Source organism: Loxodonta africana, chromosome 9 (genome assembly GCF_030014295.1).
Source record: "Loxodonta africana isolate mLoxAfr1 chromosome 9, mLoxAfr1.hap2, whole genome shotgun sequence".
Lineage (NCBI taxonomy): Eukaryota > Metazoa > Chordata > Mammalia > Proboscidea > Elephantidae > Loxodonta > Loxodonta africana.
The window spans coordinates 111,509,934-111,535,658 of record NC_087350.1 but is presented as its reverse complement, the minus strand read 5'-3'; the positions used below and the strand labels follow the sequence as shown (position 1 = coordinate 111,535,658).

Sequence of the window (25,725 nt, the reverse complement as noted above, 5' to 3'; positions counted from 1 at the left end):
GTGCTTGCTGTATCTTGTCAAGGATGCTTAACAATTTTCTAAAGTTTCTTTTGGTTCTTAAAGTATGTATTTCTAGGGTTGCACCCTTTCTCAGAATCTTCAGAATGAAGCTCTCTTTCTCTTAGGAAGTATGTCCCCTTCACACATAGAAACATACTGTTTTTTGGGTTTTTTTCCCCCCCTTATCCTAGCATAAAAAGAGGATTATCTAGACTCAGGATTGCCATAGACAGGCCTCTGGCCCCACTCCTGTCCACTAGGGAGTGCTGGTGGAAACCCCTTCCGAGGTGTACCGTTCTGGGTGGGCTTATCTCAGCACCTCCTCGCAGGCAATTCATTTGGTGTAGCTCTCCCGGAACAAGGAAGTTGCTTTTCCAATGCTTATGCCTGCTTCTCTTGAACTTAGTACCTTGAATGAATGGAGCACACGATAAAATGCAATCTCAGGATGTACTGGGCCCACATGAATAATCCAGGACAACTTCCCCACCTCAAGGTCTGTTCCCATAAGCGCAGCTGCAAAGTCCCTTTTCGCCATATATGGTAACATATTCACAGGTTCTGGGGGTTAAAAGAACCATTGTCACCGAGTCGATTCCAACCCCTAGTGACCCTACAGGACAGAGTGGAACTGCCCCATAGGGTTTCCAAGGCTGTAAATCCTTACAGAATCAGATTGCCACTTCTTTCTTCTGTGGAACGGCTGGTGGGTGAGAACCATCGACCTTTCCGTTAGTAGCTGAGCACTTAACTACTGTGCCAACGGGGCTGCCATTCTGGAGATTAGGGTGTAGATATCTTTGTTGTTGTTATGGTTGGGTGCCATTGAGTCAATTCCTACTCACAGCAACCCCAAGTGATAGAGTAGAACTGCCCCCATAGAGTTTTCTTGGCTGTAATCTTTACAGGAGCAGAAGACCAGGTCTTCCTCCTGCAGAGCCACTGGGTGGGTTCGAAATGCCAACCTTTCAGTTAGCAGCCGAGCACTTAAATAATTGCACCACCCGGCTTCCTTGTCAACATCTTTAGGGGGACAATATTCTGCCTGCCACATACACAAAACCACCTGCCCTCTCCCCACTAACTCAGGTGAGAATTTCCTTGAATGTAGATCTCACACCTTATCCATTTCTGAATCCTGCTTAGCGTGTAGCACTTATTTTATACATGTTAAGTCACTGTACTTTTTGGTTTATAAATATATACACTTATATTTATAATATAAATATATTACCTTAACACCAAACGCTAACAATAGACATACAGGTCAAACACCTGCTCTCGTGTTTTTTGTTTTGTTTTGTCTTTTGTTTTTTTTCCAATCTTTAGTTTGTTGTCTGTACACACTAAAAAAATCAATAAGCATTTTTCACCACCTGACTAATCTTTCTGAGGCCATAACTGCTTTGGCTTCACAGCACTATAGCACAACAAGAACTTACGGAATCTTTTCTTCTCTCATTCTTTCTGCTGAACATTTCCAGTTTTGATCCTATCTTATAATAAAACCCAAACCCATTGCTGTTGAGTCGATTCCAACTCATAGTGACTCTATAGGACCCAGAGTAGAACTACCCCATAGGGTTTTGAAAGAGCAGCTGGTAGATTCAAACTGCTGACCTTCTGGTTAGCAGCCAAGCTCTTATCCAATGAGCCACCAGGGCTCGATTTCAGGCCACTTGGGCAATATAAGACTTGTTCAGGTGTGCCATCTAGTGGCACTTTAAGGAAGTGTTCATTTTACCTGAGTGATGGTTTACTGAGGATAGCTCCCATCCATCCATTATCCTCAGTAACAGAGGAGTTTGTTGATGATCTGATAATAGCATTATAACTAGTAGTATAAATCTCCACCATCATGAGTTAAACCAAAGTAGCAAATAAAAAAGAAAGCTTCTTTATTTGAGGCTTTTTTGATTAATCAGACTCAGGAGATTGATTTAATTTCAATGTTAACTTACTACTAACTGAAAACTTATTTGGTTTCATCTCCAACAGAATAATTATTTGCAAATGTACCTGAAGCCGAGTGTTCATAAGCATGAACTCCTGCTGATTTTTCATGTTTTCATTCATATATTTTGAAAATATAAATCCCATCTTGACCTAAAATGTAAAAAGCAAGGCTACTTAGAATGATACATCCTACATGCCTCCCGGTATCTTCATATGATCTGCTTTTGGTTACTATGACCTTAAGACAAAGTAAAAAAAAAAAAAAGTTCTGACCTGGGAACACAGTTTGGGTTTAGTTCCTGCTCCTAACTAGCAGTCTGGCCTCAGGCACACTTGCCCAGCCCGACCATCATTTATTCATCTAAAACAAGCTGGTTGAGCTAGGTGGTTTCCAAAATCTTCCCCTGCTCCCAAAGCAGATGGTCCCATGTTTCCTGATGTTTATCCCCACTATAAATCTGGAAGAATTAATGCTTTCTAAAAATTGTTTTTTGTGGACATGAGGGGGACAGGGTGGCACCATGCATCCTCATCTTCGACACAGTTGGAAGAGGGCTTCTGCTCAGAAGATGCACTGTGCATCTCCAGAACAGATCTCTCCACACTCCCTGCATTGCGGCCCTGGAGGGAGGTTTAGGTGTCTCGGGGCCAGGATGTCACCTTCTATCATGGATTGAATTATGTCCCCCCAAAAATATATGTGTCAGCTTGGTTAGGCCATGATTCCCAGTATTGTGTGGTTGTCCTCCATTTTGTGGTTGTAATTTTATGTTGAGAGGATTAGGGTGGGATTGTAACACCACCCTCACTCAGGTCACCCCCCTGATCCAAGGTAAAGGGAGGTTCCCTGGGGTGTGGCCTGCACCACCTTTTATCTCTTGAGAGATAAAAGGAAAGGGAAGCAAGCAGAGAGTTAGGGACCTCGTACCACCAAGAAAGCAGCACCAGGAGCAGAGCGCGTCCTTTGAACTTAAGGATCCCTGCACCTGAGAAGCTCCTCGACCAGGGGAAGACTGAGGACAAGGACCTTCCTCCAGAGCTGACAAAGACAGAAAGCCTTCCCCTAGAGCCGACGCCCTGAATTTGGACTTGTAACCCACTAGACTGCGAGAGAATAAATTTGTTTTGTTAAATCATCCACTTGTGGTATTTCTGTTACAGCAGTACTAGATGACTAAGGCACCTTCTTTCCTACCACCCCCGACATCCCTCTGCGGCCCTCCTCCAGCTCAACCTATGGTCTCTCCCAGCTAGGGCTGAAATTCTCAAAAGGGGAAACACATAAAGATACGTAAATGTCCTTGGAAATGTGATTTTTCAATGAATATATTGTACAGTAAAACCTGTGAAAGCAGGAACATGAGTTAGGTGGAAACCTGTCAGAGAAGGAAAACTCAAATATTTTCCACCAATAGAGAGTGACAGAAAAGTGGTACGAGTGCACCCTGTCAAAGGCAGAAAATTTACAAGACCCAGAAAAACAAGGCAGTCCCATCGAGTTCCAGCTCTCACAGGTTTCACTGTATAGCCTATTTATTTATCTTACATAGGAAGATCCTAAACAGGCTGACAACTCTAGTGGGCTAGAACCCCAAATTTTGTTCTTAATCCAATTGAGTAGGTACAGAAGGCCTTCAATTAGTTGTTGATTTTTACTTTCAAAAGCCTGGAAAAGTTGCCACTGCTCTACCCTCTTAGTAATGATGCCACTACCTTTTCACTTTTGGTCATAGTAGGTGTTGAGTAGGGTTGTTGAACCTCAAGTCAGAGTGACTGGCCATAGTGCTCTATACCCAGGAGTCACCAGTACTCTGTAGGAAGCCCAGACAGAGCTCCTGTTGGCCATATCCTGACCAGAAAATCCTGGGTTCTGGATAACAGCAGCGCAAATGGGGGGAGGGAAAGAGTATTCCCTATGGGGTGGAATGGATATTCTGCTGAAGGGGCTCCAGGTGAGTGGGGACTGCAAGCCAGACTTCAGTGTCTTCCCTGCATTCTGGCCAAGGATGTACCCTGGAGTTACAGGGCCTCTGAGCCAGGTCAGCTTCGAAGGGGTATACAGGAGGCCAAACCACTCACTGGGAAGAAGAAGCACATGATAGGGGGAGGAGGGGACTGGCCAGACACAGCCATGCACAGATCTGGGAGATCACAAGGTCTCCCTCACCTACTGCCACTGCCCTACTCCAATACCTTGGGACCAGCGGTAGCAGCCACCCGCTAAGGTGGGGACATCTGACAGAAGTTTTCTCCTTTCTTTGAAGTTTGGTACCCCATGTTGAATGTCTCCAGAAGATCAGAACTTGCCCGAGGGCAGGAGCAATATATATCCCTCTTAACAGTCCCTATGGTGTCTCGTTCACTTCTCTTTCCCATAGAGGTTTGTGGAAAGCAAAAATGACACCAGAGAAACTGTGGCTCAAGCCACCTGCCATCCCTTGCACCTGCTTTTCTTCTGCACACAGGAGTGAACAACTGAATTTTTATATCTGTTGCAAACATTTGTAAAGAAAACAATGCTCCTCTAATCCCACCCCTCCACCCATACCCCCTGTGTGTCACCTGTTGTGTCCCTTAGACTGTGCTTGTTTCTAAGGGTGTGGGGTCTCCCCTTAGGGAAGGGACAGTCCCTCTATCAATCACCTGGGCAAGAAAAGCTCTCCAGAAAGGTAGGGCTTAGGCAGACCTTTCTCTGGACTTGAATTTGGATGTGTTAGGGGTCACACCCTACTGTATGGGAGGGGTTAAAGGTGGAAGCCACGCAAGAAGCCCTGTGGGAGACCGCACCTGAAAATGAGCACACCACACCTTGTAACCTATGCCCTGGAGTTCCGTAGTTTCAACCTCCTCTCCTCTGCCACCTCTAACAAGTCATTTCCAAAGTCTGGGGAGGTTCCTTGGGAGGCCTTCCATACTCTCAGCTTTCTCTCTCCCACTCACACACACACGAAAAAGTCTCAGAAAACAAGCAAGAGCGGCCTTGCTCTGGCAATAACTTTGAAGACCCTCAACTGTACATGTCACTCAAAGTCCCCCACACTCTTGCTCTTACAACCTAGACACCACCATGTCCTGAGGCCTGTACCCAGAACGCTGGTTTGGGTCCCTTTTGCATTCATTTTTCCTTTGATTACTCCTGAGACCTCAGACAGGCCTCTTAAATGCTCCAGCTCTGTCTCAGCTGTGCTAGATTACAATGGAAGGTGTCATTCTGGAAAGAGAGTTGGCGCTACAAGTTCCAGGCCGACTTCCCCTGATGGAGAGTTCTCCCAGCACCCCTGGGAACCTGGATTGATTTTACTAAAACCACCCGATCGATAACTCCATGGAGCAGGCCACTTCTCCTGCAAATCCAGCCCTGAGCCCACCGCTCCTGAGAGGTTTTCCCTAATTAACTTCACCCTCGCTCTCTGGACCCAGGGAACTTGGATGTTCCCCGCAGTGGCACACTGGCTTCTGTGGGCAACACTCTGCCTGCTTTTCCCACGTTGATTAGAAAGCCAGGGCGGAGATCACGAGCCCACGCGACACGGGAGGGCTCTTCGGGAACGAGGCTGGCAGCACCGATCAGCACCGGGCGCGCGCTCGCGAGCATAGGGCCCCCGCGCGGCCCCGCGGACCGGGCCGGGGAGTGCGGCACGGCCGGCGCCCCCTCCGCCCCTCCCCGTTCCCCGCCTGCGCGGCCGCTCACTCACTTCGCGGCGCCGACGGCAGCGGAGGGACGCGGTGACCTGAGCGCGGACTCAGCCCGCGGCTTTCCCTGCGGCAGCGGCTGTCATCCGGTTCTCCCCGCAGAGCCTCGGGATTGGCTGGCCATGGAAGGGACTCCGGGGCTCGGCCAATCAGCGCGGCCCTCGGCTTCCTTAAAGGGCCCGCACGCAGGCAGCGGCTCAGCGTGTCCTTCCGGTCGTGCGTGTAGAGGTCGAGGAGGAGCATGTCCAAGCCGGAAGTTCAAAATCGCAGCGACTCAGCTGTCAGACTGAGGGAGGCGCAAAGGAAGGCGAAGGGAGATCTCACAGACCTCAGTAAGACTTGCCAGGTATCCGTGAGTGTAAGGAACCCTGCTTAATGAGCCATCTCCATGTTATTCTCCAGAAATGGTGGTGTCAGCCACCACTGTTGGGTCTTTACGGGAGAAGAATATGTCTTGTGAGAGGTTGTCCCTTAAGTATAAAATCCATAGTTATAAATATTTTTAAGGGGCTTTTCTACTAGCAGACTAGGTTTAATGTTGAAAGTGAATTGTTTTTTACATTTCAATCTCAACATAAATGTGGAGAGTAGGTTAGCTGAAAGCAAATGAGGAAGTAAACATGTGAAGAAAGGAGATAAGGAAGATGAGTTAACCTAGAAGAGAAAAACAACTTTATCAACAGAAGAACCGGGACCAACTAAATCACAAACGAGGACTTACCAATATCAACCAAACGGGCTCAAAGAGCTCCAGCTAAGTGGTAAACAAGTACTTATTAACACCAACCAAGAGGGCTCAGAGAGCCCCAAGGTGTATAAAAGAAGAGACATTAAGACTCAACTTCACTTGTCGTGAGGAGGGGGTCGCTATCGACTACTCCAAACGATTTGTGTCTTTCTACAATGTCTTTATTAATTATTAAGCACACAGATTCTTGGCTGTCCCAGACACGAGAGGCCTCAGTCACCAAAACGATAAGAGAGAGAGAGCAAGCAAGTTTACGGCAAACAAACTCTAAAGCCCAGAGTCCAAAGTCCAGAAGCCTCTGTCACTCTTGACCGCGTTGTCTCATTGGGCTCGGGAGCACTATATCAGGCCTTTAACTCAGCAAGACTTTCCTCAAGCTAGGGTTGCGGAGGGGTTGACTTCCCTTCAGACTGAGTGGAGACCGGGGTGGCTCAAAGGCCAATCACCCTTACATCCAAACTCATCTAGCTCTGGGGCCCCGGGTGATCAACCTTTTGCACAGGGAGTCTTCTGGCCGGTGAAAGGTCTCACACTGCCTCTCCACTGTCCAAAAGAGGGTGGCTCTGATATGCTCTGAGTAAAGTTGAGTCTTAGTGTCTCTTTTATACACGTTGGGGCTCTCTGAGCCCTCTTGGTTGGTGTTAATAAGTAGTTGTTTACCACTTAGCTGGAGCTCTTTGAGCCCATTGGGTTGATATTGGTAAGTCCTTGTTTGTGATTTAGTTGGTCCCAGTTCTTCTGTTGATAAAGTTGTTTTTCTCTTCTAGGTTACCTCATCTTCTTTATCTCCTTTCTTCACATGTTGTTTACTTCTTCATTTGCTTTCAGCTGGGGTGCTCCCCACAACAAGTTTTTAAAATATTTTGGGGCCCCCTTCCCGCCCCTCATCTGTAAAATGCCGCCATTAAATTGGCCAAAAGGAAAGCCAGGAAACTAGAAAGAACTGGCCTGGCCAGAGTTACTCATTCTTCTTTTTGGAGGGAGAGTCATCCTCCCCATTTCTCTGAGAGATGTCCATTTCTTCCCACCCCCTCTAGCAACCATGAACTTGACTACACCAAACCTCTCTCCAGCCCGTATTAAAAAACCAAACCAAACCCCTTGCCATTGAGTCAAGTACGACTCGTAGTTACCCTGTAGGACAGAGGAGAACTGCCCCCATAGGGTTTCCAAGGAGCAGCTGGTGGATTCGAACTGCTGACCTTTTGGTTAATAGCTGTAGCTCTTGACCACTGGGCCTGCAGGGCTCTTTGAAACAATACTTGAGGAACTGTTGGTGCTCTGTTCTTTGCTACCAAATGGCTTGGGAGAATAGCATCAACAGCCCCAGGTTCTGACTGTGAGAATGGTCTATGAGGAAGGTCCCTGAGCTAGCCCTAGCTGACCCACACATCAGTCAAGAAGGCCTCCAACTTCCCAGTGAGTGGACGCCAGGCCGTACTGCTGGGCTTGTCTTGCCACTTTCAGCGCCAGCCCTCTGTATTCTGCAGCTGGGCCCTGCAATCCAGACACTTATGTTTGTGGAATGGCTGGGTCAGGGGAACCTCAACAGTGTCCTGTTCCCAGTCCTGTGAGCGAGTGGTTGCCAAGGTGGTCTGTGCACCAAAGGAGCGAAGCCACATGGAGCTTTGACTCTTTAAGGGAGGATCAAAATTGATACAAGAACTAGGGCTTACTGATAGGAAAGAGTGGGTGAGTGTTCAAATGCCAGCATGAGCTCACCTAGATTAGTTTTCCAGCTCCGTCACATCCTATGCATGACGGTATTCTCTCGAAAACTCATTTTATCTTCTCTACAGTAGGACTGTTGTTGTTAAGTGCTGTTGAGTTGATTTCAACTCAGAGCAACCCTATGTATGACAGAACGAAACACTACCCAGTCCTGCACCATCCTCGCAATACTTGTTATGCTTGAGTCCATTGTTGCAGCCACTATGTCAGTCCATCTCATTGAGGGTGTTCCTCTTTTTCGCTGACCCTCTACTTTACCAAGCATGATGTCCTTCATTAGTAACACGAATGCCATCTAATTTATTGCGTTATGAGGACTAAATGTTGTTGTTGTTAGGTGCCATCAAGTCAGATCCAACTCATAGCGACTCTATACACAACAGAACAAAACACTGCCCAGTCCTGTGCCATCCTCACAATTGTTATGATTAAACCCATTGTTGCTGCCACTGTGTCAATCCATCTCATAGAGAGTCTTCCTTTTTTTCACTGACCCTCTACTTTACCAAGCTTGATTTGTCCTTCTCCAGGGACTGATCCCTCCTGACAACATGTCCAAAGAATGTGAGATGTAATCTGGCCATCTTTGCTTCTAACGAGCATTCTGGTTGTGCTTCTTCCAAGACAGATTTGTTTGTTCTTTTGGCAGTCTCTGGTATAGTCAATATTCTTCTCCAACACCACGATTCAAAGGCGTGAATTCTTCTTCGGTGTTCTTTATTCATCATCCAACTTTCGCATGAATAGAAGGCAATTGAAAATACCATGGCTTGGGTCAGGCACACCTTAGTCTTCAAGGTGACATCTTTGCTTTTTAACATTTAAAGAGGTCTTTTGCAGCAGATTTGGCCGATGCAATGTGTTTTTTCATTTTTTGACTGCTGCTTCCATGGATGTTGCTGGTGGATCCAAGTAAAATGAAATCCTTGACAACAGTCTTTTCCCCGTTTATCATGATGTGGCTTATTGGTCCAGTTGTGAGGATTTTTGTTTTCTTTATGTTGAGGCATAATCCATACTGAAGGCTGTGGTCTTTGATCTTCATTGGTAAGTGCTTCAAGTCCTCCTCACTTTCAGCAAGCAAGGTTGTGTCATCGCATAATGCAGGTTGTTAACGAGTCTTCCTCCAATCCTGGTGCCTGTTCTTCATATCCTCCAGCTTCTCGGATTATTTTCTCAGCATACAAATTTAATAGGTAGGGTGAAAGGATACAACCCTGATGCACACCTTTCCTGACTTTAAACCATCCAATATCCCCTTATTCTGTTCGAACGACTGCCTCTTGATCTATGTACAGGTTCTTAATGATCACAATTAAGTGTTCTGAATTCCCATTCTTCTCAATGTTATTCGTAATTTGTTATGATCCACACAGTTGAATGCCTTATACATAGTCAATAAAACACAGGTAAACATCTTTCTGGTATTTTCTGCTTTCAGCCAGGATCCATCTGACATCAGCAATGATATCCCTGGTTCCCCGTCCTCTTCTGAATCTGGCTTGAATTTCTGTCAGTTCCCTTTTGATATACTGCTGCAGCCATGATCTTCAGCAAAATTTTACTTGTATGACATTAATGATATTGTTCAATAATTTCCACATTTGGTAGGAACTCCTTTCTTGGGAATAGGCATAAATATAGATCTCATCCAGTTGATTGGCCAGGTAGCTGTCTTCCAAATTTCTTGGCATAGTTGAGTGACTACTTCCAGTGTTGCATCTGTTTGTTGAAACATCCCAATTGGTATTCTGTCAATTCCTGGAGCCTCGTTTTTCACCAATGCCTTCAGTGCATCTTGGACTTCTTATGTCAGTACCATTGGTTCCTGCTCATATGCCACCTCTCGAAATGGTTGAACATCAACCAATTCTTTTTGGTATGGCGACTCTATGTATTCCTTCCATCTTCTCTTGATGATTCCTGAGTCCTGAGTCATTTAACATTTTCCCCATAGAATCCTTCAATATTGAGCCTGACCATCTAAGATGCATCAATGAGTCTCAACCCACCTGGATCAAAGGAGAATGAAGAACACCAAGGTCACAAGGTAATTATGAGCCTAAGAGACAGAAAGGGCCACATGAACTAGAGACTTACGTCATCCTGAGACCAGAAGAACTAAATGGTGCCTGGCCACAACCAAGGACTACCCTGACGAAGAGCACAACAGAGAACCCCTGAGGGAGCAGGAGAACAGTGGGATGCAGACCCCAACTTCTCATAAAAAGACTAGACTTAATGGTCTGACTAAGACTAGAAGAATTCTGGCGGTCATGGTCACCAAACCTTCTGTTGCCCCAGGACAGGAACCATTCCCGAAGACAACTCATCAGACATGGATTGGACTGGACAATGGGTTGGAGAGAGATGCTGATGAGGAGTGAGCTACTTGCATCAGGTGGACACTTGAGACTATGTTGGCATCTCCTGTCTAGAGGGGAGATGGGAGGGTAGGGGGGTTAGAAACTGGCAAAATGGTCATGAAAGAAGAGACTGGAAGGACGCGGCGGGCTGACTCATTGGGGGAGAGTAAGTGGGAGTATGTAGTAAGGTGTATATAAGTTTATATGTGAGAGACTGGCTTGATTCGTAAACTTTCACTTAAAGCACAATAAAAATTATTTGAAAAAAAAATATTGAGCCTGAGGCTTGAATTTTTCTTCAGTTCTTTCAGCTTGAGAAATGCAGAGTGCCTTCTTCCTTTTTGGTTTTCCATCTCCAGGTCTTTGCACATGTCATTATAGTACTTTACTTTGTCTTCTTGAGCTGCCCTTTGAAATCTGTTCAACTCTTTTACTTCATCATTTCTTCCTTTTGCTTTAGCTACTCGATGTTCAAGAGCTAGTTTCAGATTCTCTGACATCCATTTTGGTCTTTTCTTTCTTGTCTCTTCGATGACCGCTTGCTTTCTGGATGTATGATGTCCTTGATGTCTTTCCACAACTCATCTGGTCTTCGGTCACTAGTGTTCAATGCGTCAAATCTATTCTTGAGATGGTCTGTAAATTCAAGTGAGATATACTCAAGATCATACTTTGGCTGTGGTAGACTTGTTCTAATTTTCTTCTGTTTCGACTTGAACTTGCATATGAGCAATTGATGGTCTGTTCCACAGTCAGCCCCTGGCCTTGTTCTGACTGATGATATTGAGCTTTTCCATCGTTTCTTCCCACAGATCTAGTCAATTTGATCCCTGTGTATAGTAAGGCCCATGTGTATAGTCACCATTTATGTTGGTGAAAAAAGGTATTTGCAGTGAAGAAGTTGTTGATCTTGCAAAATTCTGTGATGCAATCTCTGGCATTGTTTCTGTCACCAAGACCATATTTCCCAACTACTGATCCTTCTTCTTTGTTTCCAACTTTCTCATTCCAATCTCCAGTGATTATCAATGCATCTTGATTGCATGTTTGATCAATTTCAGTCTGTAGAAGTTGGTAAAATCTTCAGTTTCTCCATCTTTGGCCTTAGTGATTGGTGCATAAATTTGAATAATAGTCATATTAACTGCTCTTCCTTGTAGGCATATGGATATTATCACTGGCAGTGTTGTACTTCAGGATAGATCCTGAAATGTTCTTTTTGATGATGAACGCAATACAATTCCTCTTCAAGTTGTCATTCCCGGCATAGTAGACCATATGATTGTCTGATTCAAAATAGCCAATACCAGTCCATTTCAGCTCACTAATGCCCAGAATATTGATGTTTATGCATTCCATTTCATTTTTGATGACTTCCAATTTTCCTATGTTCATACTTTGTGCGTTCCACATTCCAATTATTAATGGATGTTTACAGCTGTTTCTTCTCATTTTGAGTTGTGCCACATCAGCACATGAAGGTCCTGAAAGCTTGATTCCATCCACGTGGTTAAGGTTAACTCTAGTTTGAGGAGGCAGCTCTTCTCCAGTTGTATTTTGACTACCTTCCAACCTGAGGGGCTCATCTTCCGGCACTATAACAGTGTTCCACTGCTATTCATAAGGTTTTCACTGGCTAAATCTTTTCAGAAGTAGAGTGCCAGGTCCTTCTTCCTAGTCTGTCTTAGCCTGGAAACTCAGCTGAAATCTGTCTGTCGTGGGTGACCCTGCTGGTATTTGAATACTGGTGGCATAGCTTCCGGCATCCCAGCAACATGCAAACCCCACAATATGACAAACTGACAGACACGTGGGGGGAGGACTAAATGAGATCATATATTTAGGCACTTAGCATAGTGTTTGGCACATAGTGACCATTCTATATACAGTGGCAGTTAGCAACAGTGGGGAGCTGTAACTAATCTGAGAGGGCAAAAAAGACGGAGCAGTCCCTAAAACCAGGTGAGAGTTGTAGTCATGGCTGTAGGAGAAGGCTACCCAACAGGAGCTGTGTTGTGCAGTAGAGGAAAGCAGTTCATGCTAACCTGTGGCCCAGCCTGGTGAGATCTTGTAGTTCTAAAGAGACACAGGGAGAGTGTGGAGAAGAAAGACCCACCTCTCTGTCCTTTCACACTCTGATATTCTACTGGGGTTTTCCATTAGTTGGATCCACCAGGAAGCCAGAAGGCAAGGGAGCCAGGAGGGTGCATTCTATAGAGGTCAGCATCCTAGGCACAGAGACAGGAGGGGCAACAGAAAATGTCCAGCACTCCATTTCCACAATCTTGGGTTTACCGTATCCGGAAGTCCTAGTTCAAAAGGGCGAAATGCTTCCACCAGAGGAGACAGCCTTGGCTCTATTCAATTGGGAGTCAAAACTGCCCTGGGCCCATTTTGGCTCCTCACACCCACCCAGCTGAGGAGATCGATCCCAACTACCCAGGGGAAGAGCTCTGGTGGTACCATGGTTAAGAGCTATGACTGGTAACCAAAAGGTCAGCAGTTCAATTCCACCAGCCACCCCTTGGAAACTCCATGGGTCAGTTCTACCTTGTCCTATAGGGTCACTATGAGTCAGAATCAACTCAACCACTACGAGTTACGCAGGGGAGATTGGGTTTTGGGTGCATAATGAGGACCAGGAGAGCCATAGATGAAGCCCAGGATTCTCTGGCCAAATGGTATTCCCACATGCAGTGATAATGATCATTAGATAACCATAGAAACCTAATAGTCGGGACCACTAACATTTCAGATTCTCCAAAAATTATGTTTTGCATCACCATAAAAAAAAAAAAAGAAAAGAAACCTTATTGTCAAGTCAATTCCGACTCATAGCAACCCTACAGGACAGAGTAGAACTGCCCCATGGGGTTTCCAAGGCTGTAATCTTTATAGAAGCAGACTTTTGACCACAGAGCAGCTGGTGGGTTTGAACCACCAACCTTCATTTAGCAGCCAAGCTCTTAACCACTGCTTCACCAAGTTCTGATCAACCAAGGTACTGGCAGGGGGCCAGGGAAATAGAAGTGAGAAGTAGGAATCATGATTATCAGTTTTAACCTTCCAACAAGTTGTAGAGGCAAGAACTATAGTAGCTTTGCATATAAAATGCTCATTGATTATTTCTTACCTGTCCCTCTTTCCCCCATTACCTTGTATGAAGAATACTGGTGGAGACAAATATTACAATTTAGCTTCTAGGTGAGATTCTGCCTGAATTGGCCTGACCTCAAGACAATCTAACGTATAATGACTGGTGGAATTCAGTGTTTACCAGGTGTAGAGTATAAGCTTCTTTTCATCTGAGCGAAGGACAGGAATAAATGCTGGGTGGAAAAACAGGTGGACTATCTGGGTTTTCTGCTTGCCTTCCTTCATATCCATCCTCCTCCCTTCTATCCTTCTCCACCCTATTCTATACCCCAGAGGCTATCCTCTTTGGAAGGCATCACCTGACTGTTCTGCTGGCTTCCATTAGCATCAGCAGAAGATGGGAGGCAAGAACAAAGACAGGTCAGTGTATGTTTTCTCCACTTGTTCTCTGTTTCAGGCTGAGGTCCTGGTGGTGGCTGTGTTCCTCCAGAGCTGCAGCTCTTGCCAAGCGGCCCCTCCTCCATGGCTCCAGCTCACGGGGCTCTGGGAACACTATTTCCTCCCTTGCTCTTTAGCTTAGGAATGGTAGAGGCTCCTTGCTGTTGCTAATCTCTCAATACCTCAACTTGCTGATTCTCTTACCCCTGCCTGTACCAATCTGTATCTTTGGTATGTGCACATACATTGTTGTGGCCACTAGGGGGCTTATCTTCCAGCCCTCTATCGGTGTAGAATTCTGATGCCTGATGGATACAATACATACTCCATTGTGATCCATAGCGTTTTCATTGGCTGATTTTTGGAAATAGATCACTAGGCCTATCTTCCTAGTTTGCCTTAATCTGGAAGCACCACGGAAACCTGTCCACTGTAGATGACTCTGCTGGCATAGCTTCTAGCATCATGGCAACACACAAGCCACCGCAATAGACAAACCAACAGGTGGAGACACCATGCTTGGCAAACTAGAGGGTCAGCAAAAAAGAGGAAGACCCTCGATGAGATGGATTGGCACAGTGGCTACAACAATTGGGCTCAAACATGGCAATGATTGTGAGGATGGCACAGGACCGGGCAGCATTTGGTTTTGTAGTACGTAGGTCACTGTGAGTCGGAGCCGACTGGACAGCATCTAACAACAACAACAGTGCCCCTTTAAACAGTGTCTTCATTAAAATGTCTTTAGTTGAACCAAGTAAGTAGAATTCTGATGCCTGGTGGATACACAACTGATACATTTTAAACTGTATACCTATATTATAAATACTCTTGAATATAAGATACATTTCATAATTTTTTTAAATAAATGGAAAAAAAATTGACTACGAGAATAAAAAAAAAATTTTTTTTTTATGGGAATATATGCCCTGGAAATTGAGAGAAATCTTGGTGTAGATACCGAACACGTTTTGTAGAATGTGAGGTAAGAAAATTCAAGCAAATTTATTTCAGTATCAAATAACTTTAACTGATACGTGGATTGTTTCTAATTGCATACGAATTCATGAATATGTGTCTTTTTGCATACACATATGTGTTTATATCATCTTGCATCAAAGATTTTCATGTTGTTACATTCATATTTACCATTTTTTAAGTGTTGTATGATTTTTAGCAAGTATGTATATAACTTCTCTTGTTGAATAGTTCAGAAATTATTTGATATTATCAAAAACACGGTGCTAACCATCTTCATAAATATAGCTTTTAAATTTTGTGATGAGTTTCTTTAGAGTCCCAGGATTAGAAATGCTGAGTTAAATAGGGTAAATATTTTAGACAGAATTGATGGAAAATCTTTAGCTCCCTGGAAGCCCCCTCTCTATCCCAGGACAGTAAAGTTGCCCAGTATTTCCACTTATATTCACAAATTAGTGGTTAAATAACATTTTTGACGGTTCAAGATGTGGTTAGAGGTATTTCCTTTTATCCAAGATGCGTTCACCAGGAGTGTGAATTTCTCCATTTATCTGGGAACCAGGGTTGGCCAAGGACCTCCGTCTGTGAAGGAAGGAAAGTAGTTGCACATTGCGTCTTTGAGGCTAGAAACCCTTCAAGGTTAAGCCATTCTGGAATGGTATTTCCCAGGCTCTGGGAACAAGGTCTGAGCTTGAACCTTAGGCTTCAAGATTGGGGCTCACCTGTAGCCTGGGTGAGATCTGAACCAGCAGAGCATCACTGGAGCTTTGTACAAGCCTTGTTTGGACTTTGTCAGTTCCTCAACAGTGACACTGTGTGGCAGTGTAATGTAGTGGCAACAGTGGACAGATCAGATCCTTGCTCTCTCTCTGCCTAGAAAAAAAATAAACTGAGATATAATTCACATGCCATAAAATTCACCATTTTAAAGTATACAATCTATTGGTTTTCAGTATATTCAAAAAAGTTGTATAGCCATAACCACTCACTAATTCCAAACATTCTCATCACACCCAAATCAAACTGTTCCCCTTAGCAGTTACTCTCTATCCCTACTTCCTGTCCCTGGCGACCAGTAAGCTACTTTCTGTACCAGTGTTGTTGATGTTAAGGCGCTGTCAAGTTGGTTCCGACTCATAATTACTCTATAAGACAGAGTAGAACTGCCCCATAGGGTTTCCAAGGAGTGGCTGGTAGATTTGAACTGCCAACCTTAGCAGCCGAGCATTTAACCACTATGCCACCAAGGCTCCTGGTGGGTGTGAAAAAGGAGCCCTGGGGGTGAAGTGCAAACCCTGGTGGCTTAGTAGTTAAGTGCTGTGGCTGCTAACCAAAAGGTTGGTAGTTGGAATCTACCAGGTAATCCTTGGAAACTATGGGGCAGTTCTACTCCTTTCTGTAGGGTTGCTATGAGCCGGAATTGACTTGACGGCAATGGGTTTGGTTTTCGGTTTAGTGGATGTGAAGTGGCATTTCATTGTGGTTTAGATGTGTATGTTTCTAACGATGTTGCATCTTTTCATGTGATTTTTGGCCATTGTACATCTCCTTTTGAGAAATCTCTGTTCGATTCCTTTGCTCATTTTTTTAATTGGGTTATTTGAATTTTTACTGTTGACTCGTAAGAGTTCTTTATATATTCTAAATACAAGTCCTTATCAGATATATGATTTGCAAGTATTTTATCACTTTCTGTGAGTTATTTTTTCACTTTCTTAATGGTGTCCCCTGATGCCCAAAAGTTTTTAGTTTTAATGAAGTCCAGTTTATCCATTTTTTCCATGGTTGCTGTGCTCTTGTTGTCGTATCGAAGAAATGATTGCCTAATCCTAGGTCACAAAGATGGATGCCTACATTCTAAGGTTTTCATTTTTTTAGCTCTTAGATTTAGGCCTTTGATCTATTTTGAGTTGATTTTTGTATATGGTATGGGATAGGGGTCCAACTTATTCTTTTCATTGTGGATATCCAGTTGTTCAGGGCCTGCCTAGAGATTTGAAGCAGGGCTGAGCCCTCTTTGGGTTGAGTACATTCTAGAGCTAAGCTTAAGGCAGATGTGGGTTTCATTGGGGAGATACTAAACTAAGACAGTGAAGTCCTAGGAGTTCTCAAGCATTTAATTAGAAATATAAAAGTGATGTGGCCCAGTACCACAAGCCAGTAAAAAATGTCATACCTGTTACCTTTAAATGAAACAATGGACTTAAAGCAAGAATAACATTCTTTTAGTCAAGCCATCGTCTGGGCATTGAAAGACAGCTCTGTTGGGAATTCACTTTTTAAACGGATCGAATGAATACACAATGGCACCAGCAGTGAATAGTAATTTCACTGCACCCTTGTGTAGTGATTAAGAGCATAGACACTGGGACCAGACTGCCTGGATTCAAGTCTCCGCTCTGCTGCTTCCTAGCTGTGTAAGCTTGGGTATCTTACTTAAACTCTGCACCTTAGTATCCTCATCCCTGAAATAGGACAATAATAATTCCTTCCTCATAAGGTTGTTATAAAAATTAAATGAGTTAATATATGTAAATCCCCAAGACACATTGTCTGGCATAAGACAAATGCTATATGTTTTGCCATTACTACTATTTTATCTTTATTATTGTTATTGTGTTTTGTTTCATTTGTTTGATAGTTGAAAAAAGTGATGATGTAGTTTGTTGAGGTTTGTCATTGAAATGGAGTGATCAGAGATGACATAAATTTAAGGGGGCAGGAAAGTCAAGAAAAACTTTTAGGAGCGGGGGCTATTATATTTCAGAGTGTAACCTGAATATAACCGAGGCTTCACATGGTTCAGTCGAAGCATGTAAGAGCATTCTAGCAAAACAGAGTGACAGCTGAAGCATTAAAGAATAATGAGGATATTCACTGGAAGCTTCCTTAAGGTGTCCCTGCAAATGTTTTGCACAGCATATTACACAGGACACACCTAAAATCTTTAGATAGTTCTCTTTCTCTGTATCTTTTCCATCTACAGTAGCTGCTTATATCTCTCCTCAATTTCAAACACGAAATCTCTATAACTTCCATCCCGAACCCCGAAACTCTACTAAACTCCTGCAGACCATTCAATTTGCATGACCCAGCCCTCAGTCTGTGACTCTCAGCTTCCCACAGCTACTAAGACAGACAGCCTAATCTCCTACCCGGAATGCCTGGAAGTCTTTCAGAGAACAGCCCTGAATTTTGGCGAACGCACGAGCTATCATTTATATATTTCCCCTTTTTTCCAATTCTCCACAAGCCAGTGCAGTTATTATATATAATTCATAAAATGCTGCCACAGCCCCCTTTTCTCTTCCACATCCCTGAGTAACACAAAATGAGCAAGAATTTCTGGCGTAGGGGGCTTCATTTGGGCTTGTGAAATATCTATAACTCTAGTCTGTAACGCACACATCTCTACTTGGCACAGAATTCTCTGTGAATTTTTTCAGCTTCTTATAGAAAGTAACCTGGACAGTTAGCTCAGAACTTGCTTAATGACAAGCCCCAGAAGCAAGACGGAGGCCTTGGACCAGTCCTGGCATTCTGCCGCCAACTTCCTCGCCATTTCTGTAACAGAAATACCACAAGTGGGTGCCTTTAATGAACAGAAATTTATTGCTTCTCACAGTGTAGGAGGCTAGAAATCTAAATTCAGGGCATCAGTTACAGAGAAAGGCTTTCTTTCTTTGTTGGCTTGGGCAGAAGTTCCTTGTCATCAGCCTTCCCTCGTCGAGGAGCTTCTCAGGGCAGGGACCTTGGGTTCAAAGGATGTACTCTGCTTCTGGATCTTCTTTCTTGGTGGGATGAGGCCTCTCTTTCCCTCTCTGCTTGCTTCTCTCTTTTATATCTCAAAAGAGATTGACTCAAGATAAAATCTAATCCTCTCCATTTCCAGAAAGGCTTGGAATTTCTTCTTAAGAAGTTATGAGCCTCTTGAGTCTGGGCTAAATCCAGTTTCTAGTTGTTAATTTAACAGGAGAGTTTTTGTTTTATTTTTAGAGCCACACACCCAAGTGTTCCACATGTTGGCCTGCCTTGTTTTTTTCACAGGACTTCTTAGTATCTGAAATTTTCATTTGCTTATTAGATTATAATATTTAATTGTCTTTTAAATTGATTCACTGATGTGAATTAGTACCTAGAACAGTACCTGGAAGGTAGTACAAACTCAATGAAAGTTTTGTTGAATGAATGAATGATGATATCAGCCTATTTTCTGCAGTGTTTCTCTATCTTTGTAGCCATACTTTTAACAATCATCACTTCTTTCTGGTCCACCTTTGCCCTTTCCGCTAGCAGCTGTCCTTCTGGGACTCAGTTAAGATATAATTTGATTCAGGCAAGTCAGGCCCTTTGCCAAACTTTGATATCTCAGTTTGTCACCTCCGAAGTATGACCCAAATAAAACGTGGGGTTCATATGGTCTTGTATTTAGAACATAGTCACTTCAAACACGAACAGACACCTGACTCCAGAAACTTGAAAAACGTAATATAATTTTCACAGTAGGTCTTCCGGAAGGGATAGTGTGATGCTTAAAGTTGTGTGCTGTTTCTTCCATAGCCAGGATTCATGGATCCAGGAATCAAGGGGTGGGAATGAGAGTGGCACCACTCACTGTCACCCCTAGTGACGCACTTGCAAAATTTTTGCTTCCCGTCCCCGAGACCCTATGCTCTGAAGGTCTAGAGGTCTTAGTTCCAAAGGAAGGAATGCTCTCACCTGGAGACACATCACTGATTCCATTGAACTGGTAGTTAAGAATGCTACCTGGCCACTTTGGGCTCCTTATGCCTCTGGATCAACGGGCATAGAAGGAAGTTACCATATTTGCTGGTGTGATTGATCCTGATTACCAAGAAGGAATCAGATTGATATTATGTAATGGAGGTAAAGAAGGATACGTCTGGAATGCAGGAGATCCCTTACGGCATCTCTTAGTACTGCCATGTCCTGTGATTAAAGTCATGTGGAAAACTACAGTAACCCAACTCCAACATGTCTATTAATGCCCCAGACCCTTCAAGAATGAAGGTTTGGGTCACCCCACCCTGCAAAGGTGCTTGCTGAGGGCAAAGGGAATACGGAATGGGTGGTGGAAGCAGACAGTTCTAAATACCACCAAGTGACCAGTTGCAAAAATGAAAACTGTAGTTGTTATGAGTATTTCTTCCTTGTGTGTGTGCATCAAATATTTTTGTTTTCTTCGTCTGTAAAATATAAGATGTAAACAGGGCTAGTGCGTTTTCGGTTGTACACATGCTAGTTGTATCATGTCAGGCACAAGTATGACTTTATAATTGCCTTTATTCAGAGATTATGTATGGTTTAAGGAAATATGTACATCTGCCAAGTTGACAAAGGGTAGGCTTTGACAGTTAAGGTTATGTGTCAACTTGGCTGCCCTCAGAACTTTTCATCAGCTTTTCCCTCTCCACTGGATCATTCCTATCAGTGTACCAACATGCTATAATTTCTCATCTTAAAAATGTCTTCACTTAAACCCTACATGTCTCTCTAGGCACTACCCCATTTGTCTCCTCCTCTTAATGGCAAAATTTCTTGTAAAACTTGTCAACACTCACTGTCTCCATTTCTTCTCTGTTTTGGATTGAATTGTGTTCTCCACAAAAGGCATGTTGAAGTCCTAATCCTGTACTTGTGAATGTGATGTTGTTTGGAAATAGGTCTTTGCAGATGAAGTCATATGGGAATAGGATAAGTCCAAATCCTGTATGACTTGCGTCCTTATAAAAGAGAAGAAAAACACAGAGATAGGGAGACTGAGGAAGGGCTCCATGTAATGCTGCAGCTGCAAGCCAAGGAGCACCTGGAGCTACCAGAAGATAGGAGAGAGGCAAGAAACAGATTCTCCCTCAAAACCTCAGAAGGAATCAACCCAGCTGATTTCCTGGTTTCGGACTTCCAGCCTCCAGATCTGTGAGACAATGAATGTCTGTTTTCATAAGCCACTCAGTTTGTGCTATTTTGTTATGGCAGCCTAGGAAACTAAGACATCCTCCTACCTTTCTTGACTTCACCCCTTCAGGCTTTCAAACCCATCACTCCACCAAACCTGATTTTGCCAAGGTCACCTCTGACCTTGGTTATAAGTAAAATCCAGTGGTCAACTCGTCATCATCATCTTACTTGAGCTGTAAGCATCACTGATACAGTTGTTCACACCATCATCCCTGAAAATCTTCTTCAATCGCTTCTAAAACCGCATGTTCACCTGTTTTCCACCTACTCGACTAGCCATGACTAGCTGTTTCTTCTCAGATAAGTTTGATTGTTCGTCCTATCTCTAAGCATTGAGGTACTCAAGGGATCAGTCTTCGGACATATTTTCTTCTCTACCTATTTCTTTGCTCTTACCCAGACTCAAGGCTTTAAATGCTATCTGTCCACTGAGAAAAACCAAACCAGTTGCCACTGGGTCCATTTCAACTTGTGGTGACCCCATGTGTGTCAGAGTAGAACTATGCTCCACAGGATTTTCAATGGCTGATTTTTCAGAAGTAGATCACTAGGCCTTAAAATAAAGGGAGAAATCAATAAAATAGAAAACAGACATACAATAGAGAAAATCGATGAGGCCACAAGTTGGTTCTTTGAAAAGATTAATAAAATACCCTAGAAAAACTGATAGAAAAAAATATCCCGAAATAAATCTCATAATTTAAGATGTGCAAGATTATTGAGAGAAATAAATGAAGGGGTAAAACATGTTCAACAGTTGATGGGGGGAAAGTTTGAAGAATTGCCCAACAACTCCCTGCCCCTGTGGGTTGGGGAGGGAGGACTATCAATTAGAATAGCCTAGATCAGTAGTCCTCAAACCTTAATGTACATAAGAATCACCTACAGAGCTTGTTAAAAATTTCCATTTTCAGAACCCACCCCCAAAGATTCTGATTCAGCAGGCCTGGGGCTCAGGAATCTGCCTCTTAACAAACATCAAGTGGTTTCGATGCTTGTGGTCAGTAGAATCTCTCCCTTGGTACACAAAGCCCTTGTCCTTTCAGGAATGGGTGAGGAAAGGAAGGAAATACTTTTTATTCTTCTATGAGGTGCCTACAACAACAATTAGATTCTCAGTCTGACATACTGGAAATGACTGTGCTCGGGTCATACAAAAGAAAAGCATAAAACAGTGATTCCTTTCAAAGTAGGGGCTTTGGAGACTTTTAGAATTTGCAACTCACATTGTTCTTGGTTTAAAACAATTCTTTGAATATAAAATAATGCTTCTGAAGGCAATTCTAAAAGAGACATTTCCAATAAACTAAGTAAACTTACAAGATGGCTGTTGCATCAGCTATGACATATGAGTAATTTAGTTCTAGTATATTAAATCAATAAAACATTTCCCAATACCCCTGAAAGAGTAGCTGTCAATTGTAAGCTCTATTTTTAATGGCCTTCATCTATTGAAATTCCATGGAATTAAAGCATTTGCCACAATGTTCCCAAATGCATACAGCATTTATCACAGTCATAGTTATTTATGTCTGGGTTTGTTAATTCACTGGAGCCAGGGCACAGTTGGATCCCTCATCTAAAATAAAAAATAGAACATGGGGGCAAATCTGGGTATTGTCTTTATACATAATGAAATGCAATTTTAGATACTCAAGGGATGGGGCTCATCAATGGTTTCTGTTTTGAATGTTGGTATTATATAAGGAGAGTTTACTGGAAGCTCCTTCACCGGGAAATTACTAGCATCATTTCAGGCCCAGTTATAAGAGCCTAGTTGTAAGACCCTGGAATCTATCCTTTTGAAATGAAGACAAACAAGGGTCATCTTTCTTATTTTACGGGCAAAAGTGGGAAGTGGGGTGGGCAGAGGTAGAGTGAAGAAGGATGATATTGATGACACAAATCAGCCAAATTAGATGGAGGAAGGGGAGCAAAACTGGCACTTACAAGGAACTTCTGTCTTAATTTTTTCCTTATACACTAAACCATCGGTTTTCAAGCTTCAGTGTGTGTATGAATCACCTGGGGAGGGTGTGAAATGTGGAATCCCAGGACCACCCATCAGACACTTGGATTCAACAGGTCTGTGGCAGAGTCCTGGAATCTGCGTCTTAGCACTGACCTTAAGGCAACCGTGATGCAAGCAACCCTCAGAGACACTCTGAGAAACATAAGAAAAGTCACATCAGCAATAATGAGTTTACAGCCTAAAAGTGAACAGAGCAGATGGGGCATGAGTGGCAAATGGGGATATCAGAGATGACCAGGGGTCTGGCTCCCGCCTCAGGCTGCCTACTGCTCTCCTCCTAGCTCAGCGCTTCTCCATCCACTTCGCCCAAATCCCAGACACCACGCAGGATCTCGGGGTGAATGCCTTCCTGGCTGCTTTGATTTTCATATATTTTTAGGTGCTAAAATAAAATTTCTTTTGTACTAAAAACATCTTGTTTCTCTACCTCTGGAGGTGTCAAAAACTTCATTAAAGAGCTTGATCAAGTGCATGAGAAAATGAATGACTGAAGGGTGGAAACAGGTGGGAGGGATGAACAAATGACTAATATGTAAATCACTAAGCCACAAGCTGAGTAAGCCTTCCATTCCCATGAACAACTTCAGGGAAAGACAGATTCCATTCATGGCTTTTCCTTTTCATGTAGACCCTGAACATTCCCTTGGTAAAACAAACAAAAAACAAAACACCCTCTCTGCATGATTTTTAAATAATTCATAGATCACAGAGGCCATCTCAGTGAATATTACTTAATCCTGGTTACTCACTAAGTTACTTGCCTACTGTAACTCAACCTGGCAGATGACTCTAGAGCTAATTTTTTTTAGACCTGGGTAGTCATGACCCATTAATACCCCAAAAAAAACCAAACGAAACCCATTGCTTTCAAGTCGATTCCTACTCATAGTGATCCTATACATAGTAGGTCATAAAATGTATGCACCTGGTCTTGACCATCATTTTTAGAAAAGTGAAATCGACTAAATAGAAAATATCAGAGCACGTTACACATAGTAGTTCTAAGTATTATTTCATGAAAATTAAAATAATGTATACATATACATGTATATGAGATCACCACATAAAGTATATATTGCAGGTCACAGCCACCAAAGTTGGGAAAACACTGCTCTTCTCCACTATGTTGCCTTGTTGTTATTGTTAGGTACCATCGAGTCGGTTCCAACTCATAGCAACTGTATGCACAACAGAGTGAAACACTGCCCAGTCCTGCACCATCCTTACAATCATTGTTATGCTTGAGCCCACTGTTGGAGCCGCTGTGTCAATCCACCTCGTTAAGGGTCTTCAGCTGTTTCTTCTCATTTTGAGTCATGCCATATCAGCACATGAAGGTCCCAAAAGCTTGACTCTATCCACGTCATAAAGGTCGACTCTACTTTGAGGAGGCAGCTCTTCCCCAGTTGTCTTTTGAGTGCCTTCCAACCTGGGGGGCTCATCTTCCAGCACTATATCAGACAGTGTTCTGCTGCTACTCATTAGGTTTTCACTGGCTAATTCTTTTCAGAAGTAGACTGCCGGGTCCTTCCTCCTACTTTGTCTTAGTCTGGAAGCTCAGCTGAAGCCTGTCTTCCATGGGTGACCCTGCTGGTATCTGAATACCGGTGGCATAGCTTCCAGCATCACAGCAACATGCAAGCCCCCACATTATGACAAACAGACATGTGGGGGCTCTGTTGCCTTAGAAAAGAGTTTTGAAAGAGGGACCAGTTGAGCTGAATCTCCAAGTTGTTACAGTTGTGTCAAGGCCAAAGAGAATTTCACTTGCTCCACCATAAAACCCTGGTGGCGTAGTAGTTAAGAGCTCAGCTGCTAACCAAAAGGTTGGCAATTTGAATCCACCAGGCATTCCTTGGAAACTCTATGGGGCAGTTCTGCTCTGTCCTATAGGGTTGCTATGAATGGACTTGATGGCAACAGGTTTGTTTTTGGTACCAGATATTTAAGGCAGTGTTATCCTCAGTATTTCCCAAGTTAAAAAAATAAAAACCTATGATATTCTGGGAACAAGAGAATTCTTAGTTGGGAATTAAGTACCATAACTGAGCCAATTCATTATGCAATATTTTGAACTGCAGTTGAAATGGATAAGCAGAAAGGGCAAACAATGAATAGTTCAATTTATCAATTTAAAATTGGAAAGAGAGAAGAGGAAAGGAAGCACCTGGAGGTCCAACAGTGGGGAATGATTACATGAACTATGCTAGGACCCTTTGTGAATCACATGGTTTCAGGTTACCTCCATCCATTGACTATCCAAAAGGACTTTCTCAACCCTCACCTAGAATAAGGATCCCAAGGATGGCAGGATAGCAGAGATCCAAGCTATTCTTAAAAGGTGTAACTCATGATGGGAAGTTATATTAATGACAAAAAAAACAAGTTTCATTCTGTTGAGGAACTTTGAGGAAGTCACAGAATCCATTATTTAAAATGTATTTCCTATTATACACGCCTGCTTTCTAGAATAAAAACCAACCCCCCATGGGCCGGTTGTTTTGCTTTCTGTAAGTTGTAATTGTGTCAGAATGTTCAGTCATCTCTAATGGACCACAGCTACCACAGCCTCCACCAGACTGAGTCCAGCACAAGTCGATGCTGTCCAGCTACCATCACCAACTGCTCTGAAAGGAATCACAATGGAGGATCCCAGACAGAGCTGGAGAAGAATATAGGAAAAAATTCTAACTCACAAAAAAAGA

General features: G+C 43.3%; 1 protein-coding gene and 1 long non-coding RNA gene across 2 annotated transcripts in view; both read right to left on the bottom strand.

The window, feature by feature from the left end:
* Positions 1-5,781, bottom strand: part of PLGRKT (plasminogen receptor with a C-terminal lysine) — a 43,131-nt gene extending 37,350 nt beyond the window's left edge. The window contains exons 1-2 of the mRNA XM_003407356.4: positions 5,652-5,781; positions 2,020-2,106 (exon numbers count right to left, since the gene is read on the bottom strand). Coding sequence (XP_003407404.1) covers positions 2,020-2,100 — 81 coding nt within the window. The 5' untranslated portion in view covers positions 2,101-2,106; positions 5,652-5,781. The remainder of the gene's footprint in view (positions 1-2,019; positions 2,107-5,651) is intronic.
* Positions 5,782-13,277: 7,496 nt separating this feature from the next.
* Positions 13,278-25,725, bottom strand: part of LOC111749856 (uncharacterized) — a 31,765-nt gene continuing 19,317 nt past the window's right edge. The window contains exons 3-4 of the long non-coding RNA XR_002785057.2: positions 15,732-15,882; positions 13,278-15,591 (exon numbers count right to left, since the gene is read on the bottom strand). This is a non-coding gene — a long non-coding RNA (uncharacterized LOC111749856). The remainder of the gene's footprint in view (positions 15,592-15,731; positions 15,883-25,725) is intronic.